Here is a 19,754-nt window from a genome sequence, read left to right on the forward strand (position 1 = left end):
ACAAGCACCGCTGACGCTGGAGTCACTCCCTCACTGCCCACCACCACCTGCCTTCATCTTTCAGTATCCTGCCGCTGTTGCATCTTTCCATAAAAATAAATGTGGTCACCCAGTGCAATTTCTAGAAAAGATGCATTTGATCCTTCCTTTCCCCTTCAGTGAACACTTAAATTTCTCAGCTGCTGGCGTAATGGCTCATTGCTTGTGTTTCAAAGCTGCGGTTCTGGAAATGTATAGCAATGACCATCTCAGCAAGTCTCTGTACCAAATGCTGGCTTCAGAAGAACCTCCTGCAATGACAACACAGCCAATTGTTTTATAGATTTTTGTCCAAGCGGTGCCTAGTCGCATTTTGCAACCGTTTTCGTATTTTGCAATAATGTATGCATAGAGATTTCTGAGGTTTTTTGTTTTTGTTTTGTTTTTGTTTGTGTGTCTGTTTTGTTCTTAACAGCTGCCATCTTCGGGATTTGGGGGTAGATTTGAAAACTCAGCTCCCGGCTCACTTGCCTGTAAACCCGGGTGCGCAGACACAGGTGCCATTTAGGCCCTCGCCGTCACAGGTGCCTCCGTTCAGACAGCTGACGTTAGCGCAGGGGTCCTTGTACGACTCACAGTGTATTCCTGCGGAGAAACAGACGCAAAAGGGGTCACTCGTTAAGGGATCTCCAGCCCCCATGGCCTTTAAAAGCCAAGTGTTGGGACAGCCCAACAACTGTGTGAAGGCAGGTTCCCAGAGGCACACGTGTGTGCGTGAGTGTGTGTGTGTGCACACCCGTGTGCCCACTCTTGACTGTCGTGAGGACAAGCCTTATGAGGACACAACAAATCCATTCTCCGCTTTTAGGTCCCACCATTGTCATTTATCTGTACTTTCTCTGGCGACCTGTCCCAAAGTCTGGGGAACAGCAAGTTAGAAGCCCGAGAGATAATATTTATCAGAATGTTTTCAAAGTCTCCAGAAGAAACAGAAAATAGCCAGACATCCTTTATAAGATATCGATATAATTAATAAGCAGCCTCCTGATGGGAAAGCTGAGGAGTCAGATATTGAAATGAGCTCTGCTTCTACTTTGGGGAACTGCAGAGCAGAAAGGGAGCCACGGGGTACTTAGACTTTATTCTAAAAGACCAAATCCGATCATCACGTACCAAAGTTAACGTGTTGTGCACTAGCTTTGTCCCAGACCCCCGCACCGGGCTTTGCATCTCACTGGATCTTGGCAACAACACTAGGAGACAAATAGCCTTATTTCTCCCCCACCCCCATTTTACAGATGAGGAGACCAAGAAAAAGCACGTGAGGTCACAAGGCTGGGGGAGGGGCGCAGCTGGGATTTAAAACCACCAGCTATCTGAATCTGAGTCTGTGCTTGCTAAATAGTTTGCTGAGAATGAGCTCAGACTGGCTGTGGAAATGTACGAAATTCCACAGAGCTCAGCACCCATTTCACAAAAAGTAGGCATTTTACAAATCTTTACAGCAAAAGCAGTTTCCCATGGGTGTAAAAAAAAAAAAAAAGTTTATGTATGACTGTGTGTATGGAAACGTAGGGCTGAGGGACTGAATTATTTTGGCTTTCACATCAGGGATTTCTGTATTGGTGGAATTTTTTTTTCAATGAGTAATTATTGCTTTATAATTTCCTAAAAAACTTTAAAAACCCAGTGTTATTTGAAAGGTAAGATTTCTGCTGTTGTTTCACTGGAAGGTCAAGATAGATGAATGGATTAATCTCGCCTCTCTCTCTCTCTCATCCCTTGCCCTTTGGAGGGGAAGATAGATTGTATTATATTCTGTATAAGGATGTGTATAGGGATACATTCACCCTTCCTGACAGCCTCATGAAAAACAAGCAGAAAGCAAATAGTAACGGAATGGTATTTACTCAATTTGCTCTCCACTTCATTACTGAGCTCATCTGGTGCAAAGGACTGCCACACCCAGTGACTCATCATTTAGTCACTGAAATTATTCTTGTTGGGATTTTTGTCTATCATTTCTTTTTCAGTGTCTTAAGAAGTCGGGCTCAAGAAGGAGGAAAAAAAGTGTAAGAGGAAAGAAAAACAGAACTGCCTATCTGTATTCATACTAACAACCTCTTTGAGCCTGGCAAAGCATTTAGAATGGATGGTTTTTCATTCCATTTTATCCTTTGCCCCTCATGCCCATCCCATGAATAATAGTCTGCCAGATATTTTCCCAAAGGGCCTTTTAGGTCCTTGCCTGGCTTTTCTCCCTGCACCTACCACCCCGATCCCACCTCCTCGGGCCTGCTGGGACATGGCCCCCTAAAGCCCCATCCAAGCTCCCTCCCTGTCTCCAGTGACTGGAATGAGCCTCCCCGACTTTCACGGTCCTTAAGTAACCCAGGCAAACCAGGTGATGTATGAGATCAAACTAATTTAAAGATGTGCATAAAACTGGTAATGTTTTCTCACTTGGGTGCGTACAGCCTTTTCACCCAGAAGCTTCTATTTTCCCACTGATTCCCAAGTAGCACGGGCTCAACCAAAAGAATAAAATGCAAAACAGTCTTTTCTGCTTCAAAGTGTTTATCAAAAAACAAAGATCTACATATTTTCAAGTTCCCACGGGGCTGATCACTGGAAACCAGGTGACAGAAAAGGCTTTCAAATGTAATGGGAAATACAGCTATGACCAAAGTTCAGAGATGCCTGGAATCTAAAAAGATGTCCATTAGATCTAAAGAAAGAAAGACCAGAGATGATCTTTACTGGGTTTCTAGTAATGCATTAGCCAATGAAGCCTGCATAATATCAATACAATGAATATATTAACACACAGAGGACCACATTTCTCAAATGAGGCAGAAAAGCAAATTGTAGGTTAAATATTCGAACATCTTAACCTTAAAAGACTTTGATAAGATAGATTAGGTGAAAACACCCAAGATAATAGCAATTTCGATCTTTTGGGTGTTTTTTGTTTTGTTTCTGGCAATAATTTTATCCCTTGTTATTTCTCTTTTTCAAAAGATATTGGGTCACTTGAGATTGAGAATTTTCTGGCAGCAAGATCGGACAAAAGCTCATCTTCATGGAAACATGATGGCTATGAAGCAAGATGGTCTTAAAAGTCCCCAGTGAGCACTTGGTTTCTATATGCCAAGCCTTGCTAATCCCTATATAAAAACTATTTGTCATATCGCTCAGCTTGTCTTTTTTTTTTAAGATTTTATTTATTTGTTTGAGAGAGAGAAAGCACATGAGAGGGGGGAGGGTCAGAGGGAGAAGCAGACTCCCTGCTGAGCAGGGAGCCCGATGCGGGACTCGATCCCGGGACTCCAGGATCATGACCTGAGCCGAAGGCAGTCGCGTAACCAACTGAGTCACACCCAGGTGCCCCTGCTCAGCTTGTCTTAAGAGCTGAACAACCACGAACTGGAAACCTTGAATACAGAGAATAGAGAGTCATGAACACTACTGATGTGCCAAGGAGCCTCCTCTCAAACCCTCCTTCTCGGGCCCCCTTCCCCAGGGGCCCTGAACACTGGCACCCCGCTGAGTGTTAGGCGTCCATTTCCTCTGACAAGAATGCCTTCCTTTCCTTCTGCCCAGGCTGGTCTCCCCCTGGCACATTCTATCTGTCAAAGCCTAACTCAAATGCTCTTTCTCTGGAAAGCTGAACCTGAGTCTCCCGAGACAGAGCTCCATTTTTCCACCATTGTGCGTTGAGAGCATGCTGAGATTCGCACTGTGTACAGAGTTCACTGTGTCAAAGCATGACTTATCTGTTCTCCTGTCTGATCCATCTCCCCCCCCCCAACAAATCTCTGAGGTCCCTTAGAGTAGAGGCCATGATTTAACGCATGGAAGAAATTCTGGGTGTATCACCAGAATCCTGTCTTTTCAGGAGGGGCGACGGTCCGTGTACTTTGGCTGACACACAGGTAGGACTGCCAGAGGAGTGAGAAGCCATTCCAAATCTGCCTCAAAAACACCCTATTTTGTCAGGGAAAACCAGGTCCACACTTCAAATTAAGTCCGTGGAACGACACATGCATCACCCATTGGCAAAGGACGTAGCACGCACTATTACGAAATTTATGTTTAGTCTCAAGCAAAAATAAACTGTAATTCAGTCAAAACTAATAAAAATTCATACTTTTCATATTAAGGGATAGAGAGGCAATGTTTCTGAAAAGACCTCTATTCCAACAGGGCTCTGTATAGAAGTTAATTTTAGAATTAAAATGAGCAAAAATTCAAAGAGGAGCACACCAATTGTAAATCTTTGTTGCCATCACAACTTAGTCGTGATTAGTGTTTTGAAAACCGAAAGTCACTATTTTAGCTCCAGGAAAATTAAATCAGGTAAAGAAATTAACTCTATATGTTCTTTGAACTTAACATTCATTTTAAGACACCATCTTATTTTATTCAAGCTTATTTCCTCCACAAAAACTTTCCCAGTATTTCAACCATCACAGAGGCCAACCCCTTCTAAACTTCCTTCCCCTCAGAAATGACAACTGACATCTCGACCTTGGCCTCACTACTTCTTTTGTGTGTGCCAGTCTCAGTCTGCTCCTCTGGCTAAATAATAGCCCAAAAAAGGAAGAAACCCTGACTTATCCATTTTTGTATCTATCCCACTATTGGAGAAGGGCTACATACACAAAATATCCAGAAATTCTTGTTCACTGGTTACACAGAAATAAGCAATTTGGGCAAACAAAGTGTTCTCATCTTCAATTACAAATTTCTGTAGACTTTTAAAATAAACAATTAGGTACAATGTGATCGAACCTATAACCCAGTGATCTCATTTCTGAAACCCAATCCCACCCCCCCAAATTCAGAAAGTATAAAAATTATATGCATAAAGATGTTCATTTCAGAACTGTTTATAACAGCCTCACATCAGATGCCACAAGGGAATGGATAAATATTCCTCTAGGGGAATATTACATAGCCATTTAATATAGAACTAGTAAGACTTCCTAGTAAAATCTAAATCAAACATACTACAAAAGGAAGGTATGGGAAGAACAATATAAAAATTATAGGTATAGTCCATTGTATCTGTGAAAACATGGATATTTAAAAAGGACGGAAACAACAGAGATGCTTACTGCTCTTGTATTCTGTTGAAAACTATGAGATATCTCAAATTTTCTCCTTTCCAAAAATTGTATTATTGTTGCACTGTTTCCATAATTAAAAATTGAAATATTTTCTTTATAACTCTGGCACCAAAAATTCCAAATTAGTATGCTGTTGATCATGTAGTTTGTCCTACTAAAATAAAAGTCAACACCATATGGGGAAACTTGACTTTTTGACAATATGAAGTTGTGAACTAACCAAGGTCTTAAAAGTCTTGCCATGAACTAGCTCTGAGCTAATTTGGAGGAGGGATGAGCATTTCGCTATGTCCAAAGGGAGGTCACTCCAAGTCCCTCCACGCATTTTGCTTCTAACAATTTCATGATCTACAGTGGAAATTTTCTGGGAAAACATTCACGTTGGTTTCCTTTATTTAATCAGTGTGTTAAGCAGCAATTTCAATCCAACTGAAGATGGCTGTGGAGCACTTGCCTTTGTGCAAGCCACCACATCAAGAGCTGCAGAGAATTAATGGGAGGAAAAAAAGAAACTTTATATAGTCTCCGCCTTTCAGGAGATGATGATTTAGCCTAAGAAAGAAGGAATTTCTACAGGGTTGACCATCAGTGTCACAGCAAATACAGAGACAAGGTTGGGAGAGGTCAAGGAGGGAGGTGTCACATGCTCGGGGACCCAACACTGCAGGCAGTGGATGCAGGGCTGGGTGACGGCAAAGAGTCGGGGGGAGAAGGAGGGGACAAGAAGGAAACCCTGGGGACCAATGACATTTATGGTGTCCGGAGGGCAAGGATTCGGTGAGGGCACGGAGACAAGAGTCAGGGCACAGGAACGGAGCCGCAGGAGGAAGCTAAAGCAGAGTGAGTTTCAAGAGGGAGCCAGCGGTCAACGGGGCAAGGAAGCAGGAAGCAGGAACCCAGGAACTGGGAGTCAGAAGCTGGAGGGGTAGGCTCCGGGATCTCACTGAAAAAAGGCTTCAGTTAGGTCACCGCAAGATCCATTTTAGCAGAATGGTGTGGACAAGATCCAAACTGAAGAGGATTAAGAAAAGAATAGGGTGCCTGGGTGGCTCAGTCGTTGAGCGTCTGCCTTCGGCTCAGGTCATGATCCCAGGGTCCTGGGATCGAGCCCCGCATCGGGCTCCCTGCTCGGCGGGAAGCCTGCTTCTCCCTCTCCCACTCCCCCTGCTGGTGTTCCCTCTCTCGCTGTGTCTCTCTCTGTCAAATAAATAAATAAAATCTTAAAAAAAAAAAAGAAAAGAATAAAAATGTTACAAATTGAGATGCTATCTATAGCAACTCTAGGGAAACTTGCTTGTAAAATAAAGAGGAAGAGAGAGGAAGTAAGTAGAGGAAGACAGAGCCAATGAAAAGTGTTTTTTTCCAATTTACATGGAATGTATTTAGAAGTTTAAAAACATTTCTTTTCTCTACTACTTAGCAGCCCAATCTCTCCAACACCATTTATGAAAAACAAAACAAAACAAAACAATTCCTCCCCATTTATAGCAATTTCTCCTTAAGAGTCATACATTATTACAGATGATGGTTTCTGGGCCATTATTCAGTTTTGGTTAGCTGTCCATTCTTGCACCCATAACACCTGAATGTAGTAATAATAAACAAATAATAATAAAACACCTGGCAAAAGCTCCCCCCCCTTGCTCTCCTTTTTCAAAATGTTCTTAGCGATACTTGCCTGACCTCCTATTACGCACATTCTTTTTAGAAAGTCATATTCACTTATTTAAGTTCTATTTTAACATAAAACAGTAAAGACCACCACTTAAAAAAATGTATATGTAAAGTAAGAGGTTCAAGTCTCAACTCCCACCCTCAACACACCACCCACCTAAGTTCTAACTCCAGAGGTAAGTACTAGTCAGGACTTGCTGCCCACCTGTCTGGTAGGTTCCCGAGTTTATGCCCACAACCTACATGTAAATATATGTTCGGGGAAATGCTTCCAAATGTCCATCCCCCAAGGAGAGATTGGAGGGCATGTCTTAGCTCCCTCCACCTCTCTCTTACTTCCTTCTACCACCCAACAACACTCCCTCCCCACCACTCTTACTTTAGAAGTCTGACCATTTACGCTGCTAGGCTTTGCCTTCAGGGGTCTTACTTTAAATCTAAACCTAAAGGTCTCTACACATATACCCAAATTAAATGATCACTTTATCTGCCCACTGAGATGAGATCTTTAACAGATGGGTATGTCTTCCAACCCTTCCCATCCCCACCCCCTTCAACTCATGGATTTAGTTAAGATGATAGGAAACTTGAATGTGGTCATTTAAATTTTTCCTTAAGAATGGGTATGATGGACACACCCTAGGGGGACCCTCAATGAGTCACACCCTTCCCTTGCGTGTGAGCTTTGAACCAAGAGCATCCAGCAAAAGTTAAGCGATTTTGAAGGTGCAGTTAACGTCCCTAATCAGTTCAATTTGTGTTGATCTCAGGTGGGCCAGACCTAATTAGGTGATATTTTTAGTGGGTGCAGTCTTCTCTCCTGAAGTGAGAGACATGAAACAGCACAAGCTCTCTTTCACATCCCTTTCACTGCTACCTTTCAAGGAGCAAGCTGCCATGAATTCTACAGCCACAAGGTTATGAATTCTGCCAACAACTGGAGGGAACACAGAGGTTGACCCTTTCCTATTCAAGCCTCAGATGAGAACTCAGTTCAGCCAACATCCTGATTCCAGCCTTGTGGAACCCCAAGCAGGGAGTCCACGAAGACATGCCTGGACCAAAGGAACCGTTAGCAACTAAAAGGGTATCATTTCAAGCCACCACTTCGTAGTGATTCATCACACAGCAGAACTAATTGGTAAAGCAGGTGTAACTTGTTTTCAGAAGACTTCTCTTCACCATTAAATTACCGTCCACAATCACTTTAATATCATCTATTTAGGTTTATCCCTGCATTTAAAGGAGTCTGTTCAACGCTCTTCCTGTTCTCTATCTTCCCCTATCTAGTTATATTTGTTCTGATTTAGGTCCAGCTGAGTGAGAATACTTTTTAAAATGATTTTCTTGGAAAGGGGACATGGTGTTATGTTTTCTGTATCCTTAAATGTGCGAAATGTCTTTCTTTTGCCCTCAAATGTAAGGACTACCTGTCCTTTGCACTGAGGAGCCTGAAACAGTGCTCCACTATTGCTTAGTTTCATTACAGAGAGGAGAAGGTCAGTGCGGATTTGACTCTTTCTTTTGTATGTAACTTGCACTCCCTGTTGAAGACTCTTATGAACAAAAAGACTTCTCTTCATCCTTAGATTTAGAAATTTTACTAGGAAATCTCAAATGGTGTATCATCTCTTTCATTAACCCCTCTAGCGTTCTGCAAGCCCTATTCATTCTATTTGAAAACCAGTTTTCTCCAGCTCATAGACTTCTCCTTCCAGTAATTAGTTGATTCTGGTTTTATTTCCATGTGTTCCTTCTTCCTCTGAGCATCCACCATCCAGACGGAAACAGAGCTCCTGGATCTTCTCCCCACATTTCCTATCTTGTCAGTCAGGATTTCCCTTTCCTCATATTTTCACTTCCACCACAAAATAGTTCCTCTTTTGGCTTTTCCAGATCCAGATTCAAGTTTGGGTAATATATATTACTTTCTTCACTCCCTCCCTGGAGTGGTTGGAGTTGTTGGTTATTGTTGCAATTTCATTTTTATTTTCTAGATTATTTTCCCTTTTTGATTTGCTGAGACAGGCTCCCCGTACTGGCCAGGGTGAAGGTTGCCAACGTCAGGCAGAGACAGATGCCGCTGGAGACTCCCCTCCAGTGCTAGACAGGCCGGCCAACTGGTAACCCTGTATACTAGGGCACAGAGTGGAGGCCTCCCAGTTTGGGAGGCTCAGGGCTCTCCAGGAATGAATAGAGACCATTTTCTCTCAGCCATACAGAAAATAAAGGACCGGCTCAGCCCACCTGTGCAGTTATATTAGAGGGCAGCCAGTCCCCATAAGATCTGTAGCTACCCCACCCCCCAGCTCATTAGGTCACATGGAGCACATTCACAGCATATACTTCCTCTTTGTAAACTGAGGGTGCTTGGAGCTCTGCTAGCCATTGATTCGGTTCTCCCCTAACCTTGTGGTGTGCAAAGGCTCCCAGCACCTGCATCCTCTCCTTGAGAATCCATATCCTCTGGTATGTTGGGATATCCTCCAGAGTCACTTTCCTTCTTGGGTCATCCCTCACAGAGAGTCAGTAACTGATGGAGGCAAGTCCCAGAAAGACAGAAGGGGCGGAATTTAGAGTATATATAGAAGGATCAACATATGTATCTGTGGCTCATGGTGTGTAATTGTATTTGTTACTGCTTAGGCACGAGAGCCTGAGCAATGCCTCAAAGATAGGAAAATTGTATCATCAACTGAAGAACTCGGAATTTTTAATTTTCGAAGCACATCCACTACTAATTTTGTCATTGAAGAATTTCAAAATGTCAGTAAACATCACTGTCTTTGCTTTATACTGACAAAATAAAGACTGGTCAGCTTAAGAGTTTACTCCCAGCTCAGCAGGAAGCCCGTGGCACGATTAGGCTGAGCTACTTAGGTCTCCTGACTCACTGCTCCTTTATTCTTCTTTCCAGAATTGATCAGACTCCCTATTTCTCAATACTCTGAAAACCCTGGAATGAAATCCACATGAATGAAGCCAGCCCATCTGCCCTTGCAGAAATGGTGGACTTTGGCTCTAAATGGGCATCACACTGGGAGAGAAGAAGCAGATCTACTGAACATAAAGCAAACACTTGGCCCAGCCTCATCCCTTCCAGCCAGAGAGACCAGATCAAGTTCATCCATGTGGCCTACACACCCTGAAGGCCCACCAAAAAGACCACTAAATAACGGTGGGTCCAACCAATGAGAAAGAGCAGCAGCTGCAAGGCCAGGTTACCAGGCAGATGGATGGTATCAAGTAAGCAGTGCTGGGAGCCAGAGGTTAAATGAAATGGCTATAAATAGAGCCCACAGAGGCATTACAAAAATCTAAACCCAGCCCTGAAGTTGTGGCTTAGAGAAATGTGCGCAGCAGCTGATAAACACGATTTCCTGGCGTGGTGCCGTCCAAGGGTGTCTGGGCTTAGAATGGAGCCACACCATTGAGCCCACTGGGGAGGCAGAAGAAAGGGCATTAGGGACACGCTGGCCGGGCTTCTGAGGGACACCACTGCCACCTCACAGGGTTATTGGGAGGACTGTGTGAGTTCATGCACACGAGGGCTTAGAACAAGGTCTGCACACTATAAACACTCTGTCGATGTCGGCTGTTTTTCCAGAGTGACTTTGACACGTATCCACTCCAATGAGCTAACATTTCCCTTGCAACTGACTCATTTAATGAGAATTAACTTTTTTCCAACATGTGAGATTCCACCTGCGTCCTCCACCAACAGCGCAATATCCTGTCTCTGCCCAGCGAGCCCCACAGCCCTGTCCTTCGATCAATGTCTGACGGGGCACTTAGGCTCACTTCTTACCATCGGATTTGTACACATTCAACAGAGAAAAGAGCGAGGATAGGGGAAGAAGGAAAGGGCAGGAGAGAGGTTTTTCAGTTTATCCAGAGGAAACCCCAGACTTGCTAATTGCTCTCTTCGGTCCCATAAATCTTCGCATCTCCAGCATTTGGGTTTTACCCTGAATAATGTAAAGCTCCAATTAGAGGTTTATGCATTTGAGTTGAGAAATCCGTGACGTCATTTAGGCCACTCGGGCATAAGAAGGCTGAGACGTGCTCACCTTTGTATTCCGCCAGGCACACGCACTCATAGCCGTTAACGAGGTCCCTGCAGGTGGCGGCGTTCAGGCAAGGGGCAGAGAGGCACTCGTTATATTCCTCCTCACAGTAGAGGCCGTGGTAACCTGAAGGGCAGAGAAAAAGGCCTGTGGTCAAATGGGTTCCATTTAAACGCACGCCGGACAGCTTACAAGAAAGGTGGCAGGGTCGGCATGGGAAGAGCGGGACAGACAGACGGGATTTCAGGAGTTGGGTCCCCTGGGGTATAATTGAAATGTGGCTTTCTGGGAAGGCTAGGAAGAATGCGTTCTCATCACCTTTCTTCAGGATCCCAAGTATAAAAGGAATGATCCCATTTATCCACCAGATGGTCTCATTACTACATTAGTAGTGACCCGGAGACCGGGGTCACGGAGTGCATCGGCTGTGGCCACAGGAGACAGGGATGATCCCAGTGGGGTTGACAGCATGGAAGCAACAGCTCCTTTCAAAGATGTGGACCACTCCTCCTCCAATCAGAAAGCCATATCTAGCAACTAAAGAGAATTTTATTAAAAGAGAAAGGGATCCATTATTTCCTTTGCTCTTCAGGTCAAGAAGAAAGTCAGCTAAAAAGGCTTCACTGAAATTCCTGATAAAATGTGGGGTAATTCTTTTTAATTTAAAATTGTGATTTGCTTGGGGCATCTGGGTGGCTCAGTTGGTTGAACACCTGATTTCAGCTCAGGTCATGATCTCAGGATCCTGGGATCGAGCCCCGCAATGGGCTCTGTGCTCCACGGGGCATCTGCTTGTCCCTCTCTCTCTGCTCACTCTCTCAAATACATAAATAAAATCTTTAAAAACATAAAAGAACTATTATCTCAATTACAATATTTTAAATTGTACTTTAAAATTCTAGTTGTTAAAAATAAAATAAGAGCAATGAAGAAAAAGAAACCAACAGCTTCCCAATAAAGATGGCTTTTACTCCGTTTGCAACACAGGTGTTTATTCTAAAGGACAAGAAGACAACATTCTTTGAGATTCACTCATGAATGTTATACTGTTTTTAACTTTCAAAAACATGCGTCAGTGCCAATTTGCAGTGAAACCAAGCCATTTTTTTTTTCTGGCCCTGGCCAAACAATGAGAAACACGTGAGTGCTTTCAAAAATCACCCTGCCTGTGTCAGTTCTGAATTCAGATAAGCAGAAAAAATAAACCCTTGCTCAAATGAGAACTAGAACTACTAGTTTTTTTTTTTTCCAGCTTTCCAACTCATAGCCAACCCTCAAACTCAGAAAGTTCCATTAGTACATGCTAATGTGTCGAACTGTTTTCTTTCTCGTGCCTATCGCAAAAGTAGGTTAAGCTCCTATCTGCAGTATTAACAGAGTACTTTTTTCAAGTTTGTTGCCATTTCAGTTGTTTCTGAACTGCTTTCCAAAATTAGACAGTGATAATGGCCCCTCTGAGGAGACCTTGACCTACCGGAGACAAACAAGCCATGGTTTTCAATTCTTCCATCTTACCCTACTTTTTGTAATTTTAGGGAAATATTTTTTATTTCCCTTCATCAGTATTTTGATCATCTAGATGAGAGTTTCTCAACTGACAGCAATTTTGCCCCCAGAATTTGGCAATGTTTGGAGACACTTTTGGTTGTCACAACTAGGGTGGAGGGGAAGGAGCCTGCCACTGGTATCTAGCATCAGGATGCTACTAAACATCCTGGGAGGCATGGGCCAGCCCTCCATGACCACTCCCCCCCAAAAAAAGACCCAGCTAAAATGCTAACAGAGTCAGATGGAGAACCCTGCTCTAGTTTAAGGATCAGCAAACTCTGGCTCACAGGCCAAATCCATCCCAGTCTGGTTTTGTAAATAAAGTTTTATTGAGACACAGTCACACTCATCCATTTATGTATTGTCTATGGCCGTGTTCCCACTACAACAGCAGCCTGAGTAGTTGCAACAGAGACCATATGGCCCGTGAAGCCCAAAATCCTTACTAGCTGGCCTCTTAGAGAACAAGTTTGCTGACTCCCGATCTGGGTTCAACAGAAAATCTTTCTTTTTATGAGTTTTGGACATTAACTCTTTATCAAATAGATGGCTTGCAAGCATTTTCTCCCATTCCATAGTTGGCTTTCATTAAGCAATTTATTTATTGCTTCCTCTGCTGTGTTGTTTTTTAGTTTTAGCCCCACTTGTCTATTTTTGCTTTTGTTGTCTGTGCTTTTGTTGTCATATCCAATAAATCATTGCCAAGACCAATATTATGAAGATTTTCCCCCTATGTTTTCTTCTAGGAGTGTTACAGTTTCAGGTCTTACATTTAAGTCTTTAATCCATTTTGAGTTGTTTTTTGTGGAAGGTGTAAGAGAATACAAGTAGCCAAGAGGTTAGAAGATGCTCAACACCACCAATCAGCAAGGAAATGCAAATCAAGACCACGATGAGATATCACATCACATCTGTTAGAACAGACATTATAAACACACAGACACACACACACACACACACACACACACACACACAGAGAGAGAGAGAGAGAGAGAGAAAAAACAGTAAGTGTTGGCAAGGATATGGAGAAATGAGAACCCTTGTACACTGCTGGTGGAAATGTGAAATGGTGCAAGCGCTAGGGAAAACAATACAGAGAATCCCCTCAAAATTAAAAATAGAACTATTATATGAATTATAATGGCATTTGTGGGATTTATCCAAAATAATGGAAAACAGGATCTCGAAGAGGTATTTGCATTCCCATATTCATTGCAGCATTATTCACAATAGCCAAGAGGTAGAGTCAACCAAAATGTCAATCAGCGGATGAATGGATAAAGAAAATGCAGTTTATACATATGATGGAATATTATTTAGCCCTTAAAAAAGGAAAGAAATCTTGTCATATGCTATAACATGGATGAACCTTGAGACTAGAAGCTAAGTGAAATAAGCCAGTCACAGAAGGACAAATATTTCATGATTCCAGTTATATGAGGCATCTGAAGTAGTGAAACTCACAGAAGGAGAGTAGAATGGTGGCTGTCAGGGGCTTGGGGGTAGGGGAAAATGGGGAGTTGCTGTCAATGGATATAGAGTTCCAGTTTTGCAAAATGAAAATGTTCTAGAGATCTGCTGCATGACAATGTGCATATCATTAATAAAACTGTACTGTACCCTTAAAAATTTGTAAACAGGGTAGATTTCATGTTATGTGATTTTTCTCACAATTAAAATTTTTTTCATATATTACCTACATAACATGTTCATTGTCTTTCGGCTTCTCAGTGTGGAGCAACAATCGCAAGGAACATCTTTCCAACTGTATTTGCTCTCCTAACAGATCTTTTAAAAATCAGTTGGAAGAACAACAGATAACCCTACAAGCACCTTTGACCTCGCAATTGGGGTGTTATTTACACGGACAAAAATCAAAAGCAAATTTCATGAAATTATTTGTAATTGTTTTCATTCTTTACAAACTGTATCATTCTCTTCTTCCACGAGTAACATGAAAAGCAAATAAGGAAGTTATTTTACAGAGATAATTAAGCTGGTGATGTTTTTCTTCCTTGGGGGAAAAGAAAAAGATAAAGGTTTCATATTCTGAAACTGTTTCTTCAGGGATGGTAACATTTCAACATCTTTATGGAAATGTCAAGGCACTCCTTACACTGGGTACCAAAGAACCTAAATTGGACTGTTTGAATAAAAAGGCATTCCTTCCAAAAGAGAAGGCTTCTGTGAAAATGAGGCTGCCACCCCCTGCTAGTAATTAATTCGGGCAAACAAATTAGCTCAGGGCAGTATGCCCAGGGTCTAGGAAAATTAGGCTAGTCCACAGAACTTTTTTAAATAAAACAAAAGATCAGAAGGGTGAGATCAGAGTGGCCCTTTCCAGGGCACCGATCTTCATCACCACCACTCCCATCTTTGCATGACTTGCTCCTGAATATTCGACTCCAATATTCCTTAAATTGACAGAACACAGTGATCAATTGGACGTAAGGAGTGAGAGTGGTCAAGATGGCCACCATGTTTAGGCCGAGTGAATGGATGATGTCGCCATTAACACAACCAAAGGAATATCAGGTTTTTCAGAAAGTTGACCAGTTGGATTTTGTTTAACTTAGGGCTCACTTAGGGAGGTCCGGGTGGCAGCTAGAAAAATAGACTTGAATAGTGTAGAAACAGCATCTTGGGAATTTGTGGCCCTGAAGTGGTGCTGAAGTTTCATCAAAGAAAAACTTTGGAGAAGAAAAAAGAAGGGATCGAGATCAGATCAACATGGATGGGCAGGTGGCGAAGAAACCAGATCAGGACGCTGGCTAGGGATAAGGCAAAGGAGAGGAGGAAAGGCCAAGGAGAGCAATGTCATGGGAGCCAGGGGAGGGAAGGAAATCAAGGAGGGCTGCTCAAAGGCTCTAAAGACTGAAAAATGACAGCTGGGTTAGAAGATTAGAAAGTCACTGGAGGGGCGCCTGGGCGGCTCAGTCGGTTAAGCGTCTGCCTTTGGCTCAGGTCATGATCTCAGGGTCCTGGGATCGAGCTCTGAATCAGGCTCTGCGCTCAGTGGAGAGTCTGCTTGTCCCTCTGCCCCTCCTCTGCTTGGGCGCTCTCTCTCTCAAATAAGTGAATAAAATCTTTATTAAAAAATCATAACTCTAAATGGGAGGTAAACTGCCCTTTAGAGGTTGTTTTGAAAGTTGGGGGGAGGGGAGGGATTGCTTTTCACACTGATTGGAGGATTCGACTGGAATTTAGTGGGTAGAGGCCAGAGATATTAACCATCTTGTAATGTCTAGGATACCCCTGCACAACCAAGGATGCCCTAGCATCCCTCATGACTTCTGTCTGTCCCATCAGAAATTCATGGAAGTTAAAACCCTGTTCGTAACCTTTCAGGCCTAGAACCTAATAGCTTTACATGTACATTTGCATTTATAGTTTTTAAGATATGCTGAGTTTTCCTGGAATGTAACTACTGGGTAAATCAAGAGAAGATTGTACCATGAGTTGTTCACCACTTTGGAAAATCACTTCACAAGAGCAATAGCTCTTGAAGAGCTTAAATCACCAACAAAGCACACCAGTATCAGTAAACAAAACAAAACAAGGCAAAAACCCTGCTTCAGATAATTTTCTGACAACACTAGCTAAAGCTTCTCCCACCAGTTACTCATCATAACAGTTGATTTCATGGCAACACTTATAACTGTCTGAAATCATATTTCAGCTTCTATTCTTGATTATTATTTCTCTTCCTCCACTAGAATATTAGCTTGAGGCTATGATTGCAGTATTCACAGCTGTACCCACTGTGCCTGGCACAGAAAAGATGCTCAAAATAGCTGTTGAATCAGCACCCAAACTGCCACTGATTAAGCCAACACACATTTAAGATGTGCCTACAATGTGCCAGGAGCTTCCAGGTACCGTGGGTACAAAGCTAAACAGCAGGTCTCTACCTGCAAGAAGCTTACAATCTAATAGCATGTTAGTGCCATTGCTTTATATCAGCCCCTTCACATGTGCTAACTGGTTTAATCCTCCTGACAACCCAGAATGATGGGCATGACTAGTCCCAACATGTAGGTGAGGAATTAAGAGTCAAAGAGATAAAGAAACTTGCCCAAGGACACACAATCAACCCTGTGTTCTTCCTAGTTTCCCAAGAATGTCCCCAGAATGCATTACCTAGTGTACCAATCTGCTAGGGCCACCAAAACCAAACACCACAGCCTGGGGGCGTTGAATGACAGAAATTTATTTTCTCACAGTTCTGGAAGCTGGAAATCCTAGATCAAGTTGTCAGAAGATTTGGTTTCTCTCCTTAGCTTGTGGATGGCCACCTTCTCCCTGTGTCTTCTTTCCATGTGGCCGGCCTTGTCTCTGTAGGCACATCTCCCTGGTGTCTCAGACAGTTATGGAAAACCAGTTATATTGGTTTATAGCCCCATCCTTAGGACCTCATTGAACCTTAATTACCTCTTTGAAGGCACTATCTCTAAATACAGTTGCACGGGGGTGGGGGTGGGGGGCACAGTTAGGCCTTCAACATATGAATTTGGGAGAGACAAAATTCAGTTATAACACCCAAAATCAGGGTTTCTCGACCACGACGGTCTTGACATTTCGCATCAGAGCTTTGAGCTTTCATTCTTCATGGTTGGGAGCTGTCCGGTACATTGTAAGATGTTGAGCAGAATCCCTGGCCTCTACCCACTAGATTCCAGCAACCCACCTCTCCCCAGTTGTGACAACCAAAAAGGTCTCCAGACATTGCCATATGGCCCCTGGAGAACATAAACCCCCTTTGAGAACCAACGTCCTAGATCCTTTTTATAACATGAGAACAACTTGAGGAGATTTGAGAATGTGTAGGTTTGAATTTTTCACTGTGAAGAGAGTAAATTCATTGAGAAAAAGGATTTGGGGGGCAGAACTGAGGGGTCCATCTGTGACTATGGGTTTAATATAATACCAGCCCCTGGGTGACTTCCTCCAGCCATAGAGAATACGGACGCTCAGTTCATCTGGGGCTACCCAGATTCAAATACCAAATGAATGGAATAAAGAGACGAGAGAAGAGTAGGAGGTGTAGGCTTCAGTTATGGACTGAGTAAGTCACAGGGGTGAGAGGTACAGCACAGGGAATATAGTCAGTGATACTATAATAGGGTTATATGGTGACCAATGATAGCTATATTTGTGGTGAGCACAGCATAATGTATAGACTTGTCAAATCACTATGTTGTACCCCTGAAATTAATGTAACATTGCATGTTAATTACATCTCAATAAAAATAAATAAGTAATGAGAGAGATAGATTAGATAGGTAGGTAGGTAGGTAGGTAGGTGGGTAGATAGATGGAAAGGAGCCACACCTGGTAATTTTTCGAGCTACTGAGAACCCTGTTGAATGTTCTGCCATTGGGTTGGAACTCCTCTGTGTCCTCCTGTGAAGACCAAGGTCCTATACTATTGACTGACTTAGCAAAGGCACAGTGAGGCAAGATTCTACTCCCCGGGGTCTGACCTGTTCTAGAATACAACAGCCACCTCCAGGTTTTATTCTGTCCATTGAAAGGCAAGGCTTTCTGCTGCCTTTTCTTTTTCTGCTCTCTCAACATTGTCCCAAGACAACATCACTTAAATATTCATCCTAACAGAAGAGAGGCTCTGGCCCCACACTGTGTCTAATCAACAGCTCTTTTCTCCCCTTGCCCATCACAGCTCACTCTGAAAAATCCCGAACTGGGGGCTCTAGTTGTAACCAGATGGCATCCACACTCTGTATAACAAATTGAGGCAACTCCCCCATGGATACCAACCCTGCTGGGCTACCTGTGCTCCCCGCTGCCTCAGAAAAAGCAAAGAGCTCCTCCAAAAACCAATGGTGATGTGTTCAGAACACCAGGGAGGCCACACTGCTCACTGCACTGCTCACTCAGTGCAGGCGAAATTCAAGGTGAGAGCGAACTTGAAGTGTCTGCGGTTTGTTTGGGTTTTTTTTTTGTTTTACTTTAAGGTCAGACTGAAGTGAGTGGGGTAGAAGGGGAGTGGTTCCTTTAAGGGCATGTTGCAACTCAGAGGATGTTTCCTCTCATTTCACATTGAATGATAAAATGTGGAAGCCCAAGATCCCCTGATTCAAGTCTAGACCACTTCCTGAGAGTCAAATCTTCCAAACATTCTCTCATGGTAGTTAAAAATGTGGGCAAAAAGGAAAACAATCCTATTGCATTAATATGATCGTCTGTGAGCTTTCAAATTCTCACTAAACTCACTGATCGCCAGAGAGTCCCTTCGGCACCACGGAGTGATGGGCAATGTAATCATTTTACTGTGCTGAGAGCTTGGTTTCAGGGGGAGTGTGTGCATGTGCACTATATCACTCTCTGCTGATACGATCACAATAGGAATCTTTTTAAGAACAGGAAAAAATATAGGTATGAATCCCTGCTCACATTAATCTTATCAGATGTTCCAATGTTCTGTTCTAAATAGATGTGCTGATGTTCGCATCTGTACAGACTTCCATGGAGGAATTACATTCCTGTCACACACACACACACACACACACACACGGAAAATGTCTGTAAACGGGAGGAAGCTGTGTAAGGAGACGGAGCCTCGCTGGCGTGTGGAACACAGTGGCTGCTGGTACGGCTTCTTTCTTTATTCCCTAATTTCTCATCCTTTCAGTGTTGGAGGCACCTGAGCCAGGGAGAAAATAGATGCGAGAAGGCCCAAATCAATGTTTCCACGGCTGTGGTTCTTATAAACATTAAATTGGAAGGACCATACGTAGAGGCTGAATTAGTTTTAGACTCTCCAGCCTCCCTATTATATATACGCTGCTGAGCCATCTGCAGATTTGCATGTCCCTCCCTGGGCTTCCAAGAAAGATGGATAATGGAAAGCCGGCTATAAGTCATATCCTAACAGTTCATGCAGTGAGTTTGTCTTCCCATCCCTGCAGGCTGCCAGTGCCTCTCCCAGGCATTTGGTGAAGGCTGGCCATGTTCCGGGTCTCCTGTTTGCCTCTTTGGTTGATTCATTCTTTAATGCAACCTACAGCTATTAAGTGCCTCCCATGTGCTAGGCACGGTGTGAAAATAGATGTAACACCTCTACTAGGGGCATTTAAAGGAGACAGGCACCGAACAATCATCCAAATAAATGTGAAACCATAACTGGCTGAGTGTGAGCCGGCGGGAGGGGGGCATCTGGAGTGCCAGGGGGAAGGAGAAGCGGGAGAACTGGCCGTAGCTGAGCTCCAGGGAGGCTGCCCTCAGGAAGGGACAGAGAGCTGAGAGGTGGGTCGTGTGAGGGTAGCAACACACAGTGGGAGGCGCACCGGGAAGTTCAAGGCAGGAGAGGCAGGGTGTGCAGAAGTCCCACGGT

General features: G+C 43.3%; 1 protein-coding gene across 2 annotated transcripts in view; it reads right to left on the reverse strand.

Moving 5' to 3' along the window:
- DNER (delta/notch like EGF repeat containing) overlaps positions 1-19,754 on the reverse strand; it is a 296,900-nt gene that overhangs the window by 25,508 nt on the left and 251,638 nt on the right. Inside the window, exons 9-10 of one of the 2 annotated variants that reach the window (XM_027591452.1) lie at positions 10,856-10,978; positions 511-624 (exon numbers count right to left, since the gene is read on the reverse strand). In XM_027591452.1, coding sequence (XP_027447253.1) covers positions 511-624; positions 10,856-10,978 — 237 coding nt within the window. The remainder of the gene's footprint in view (positions 1-510; positions 625-10,855; positions 10,979-19,754) is intronic. The other variant, XM_027591453.1, reaches the window with a different exon arrangement.

This window comes from Zalophus californianus, chromosome 3 (genome assembly GCF_009762305.2).
Source record: "Zalophus californianus isolate mZalCal1 chromosome 3, mZalCal1.pri.v2, whole genome shotgun sequence".
NCBI classification, from domain to species: domain Eukaryota; kingdom Metazoa; phylum Chordata; class Mammalia; order Carnivora; family Otariidae; genus Zalophus; species Zalophus californianus.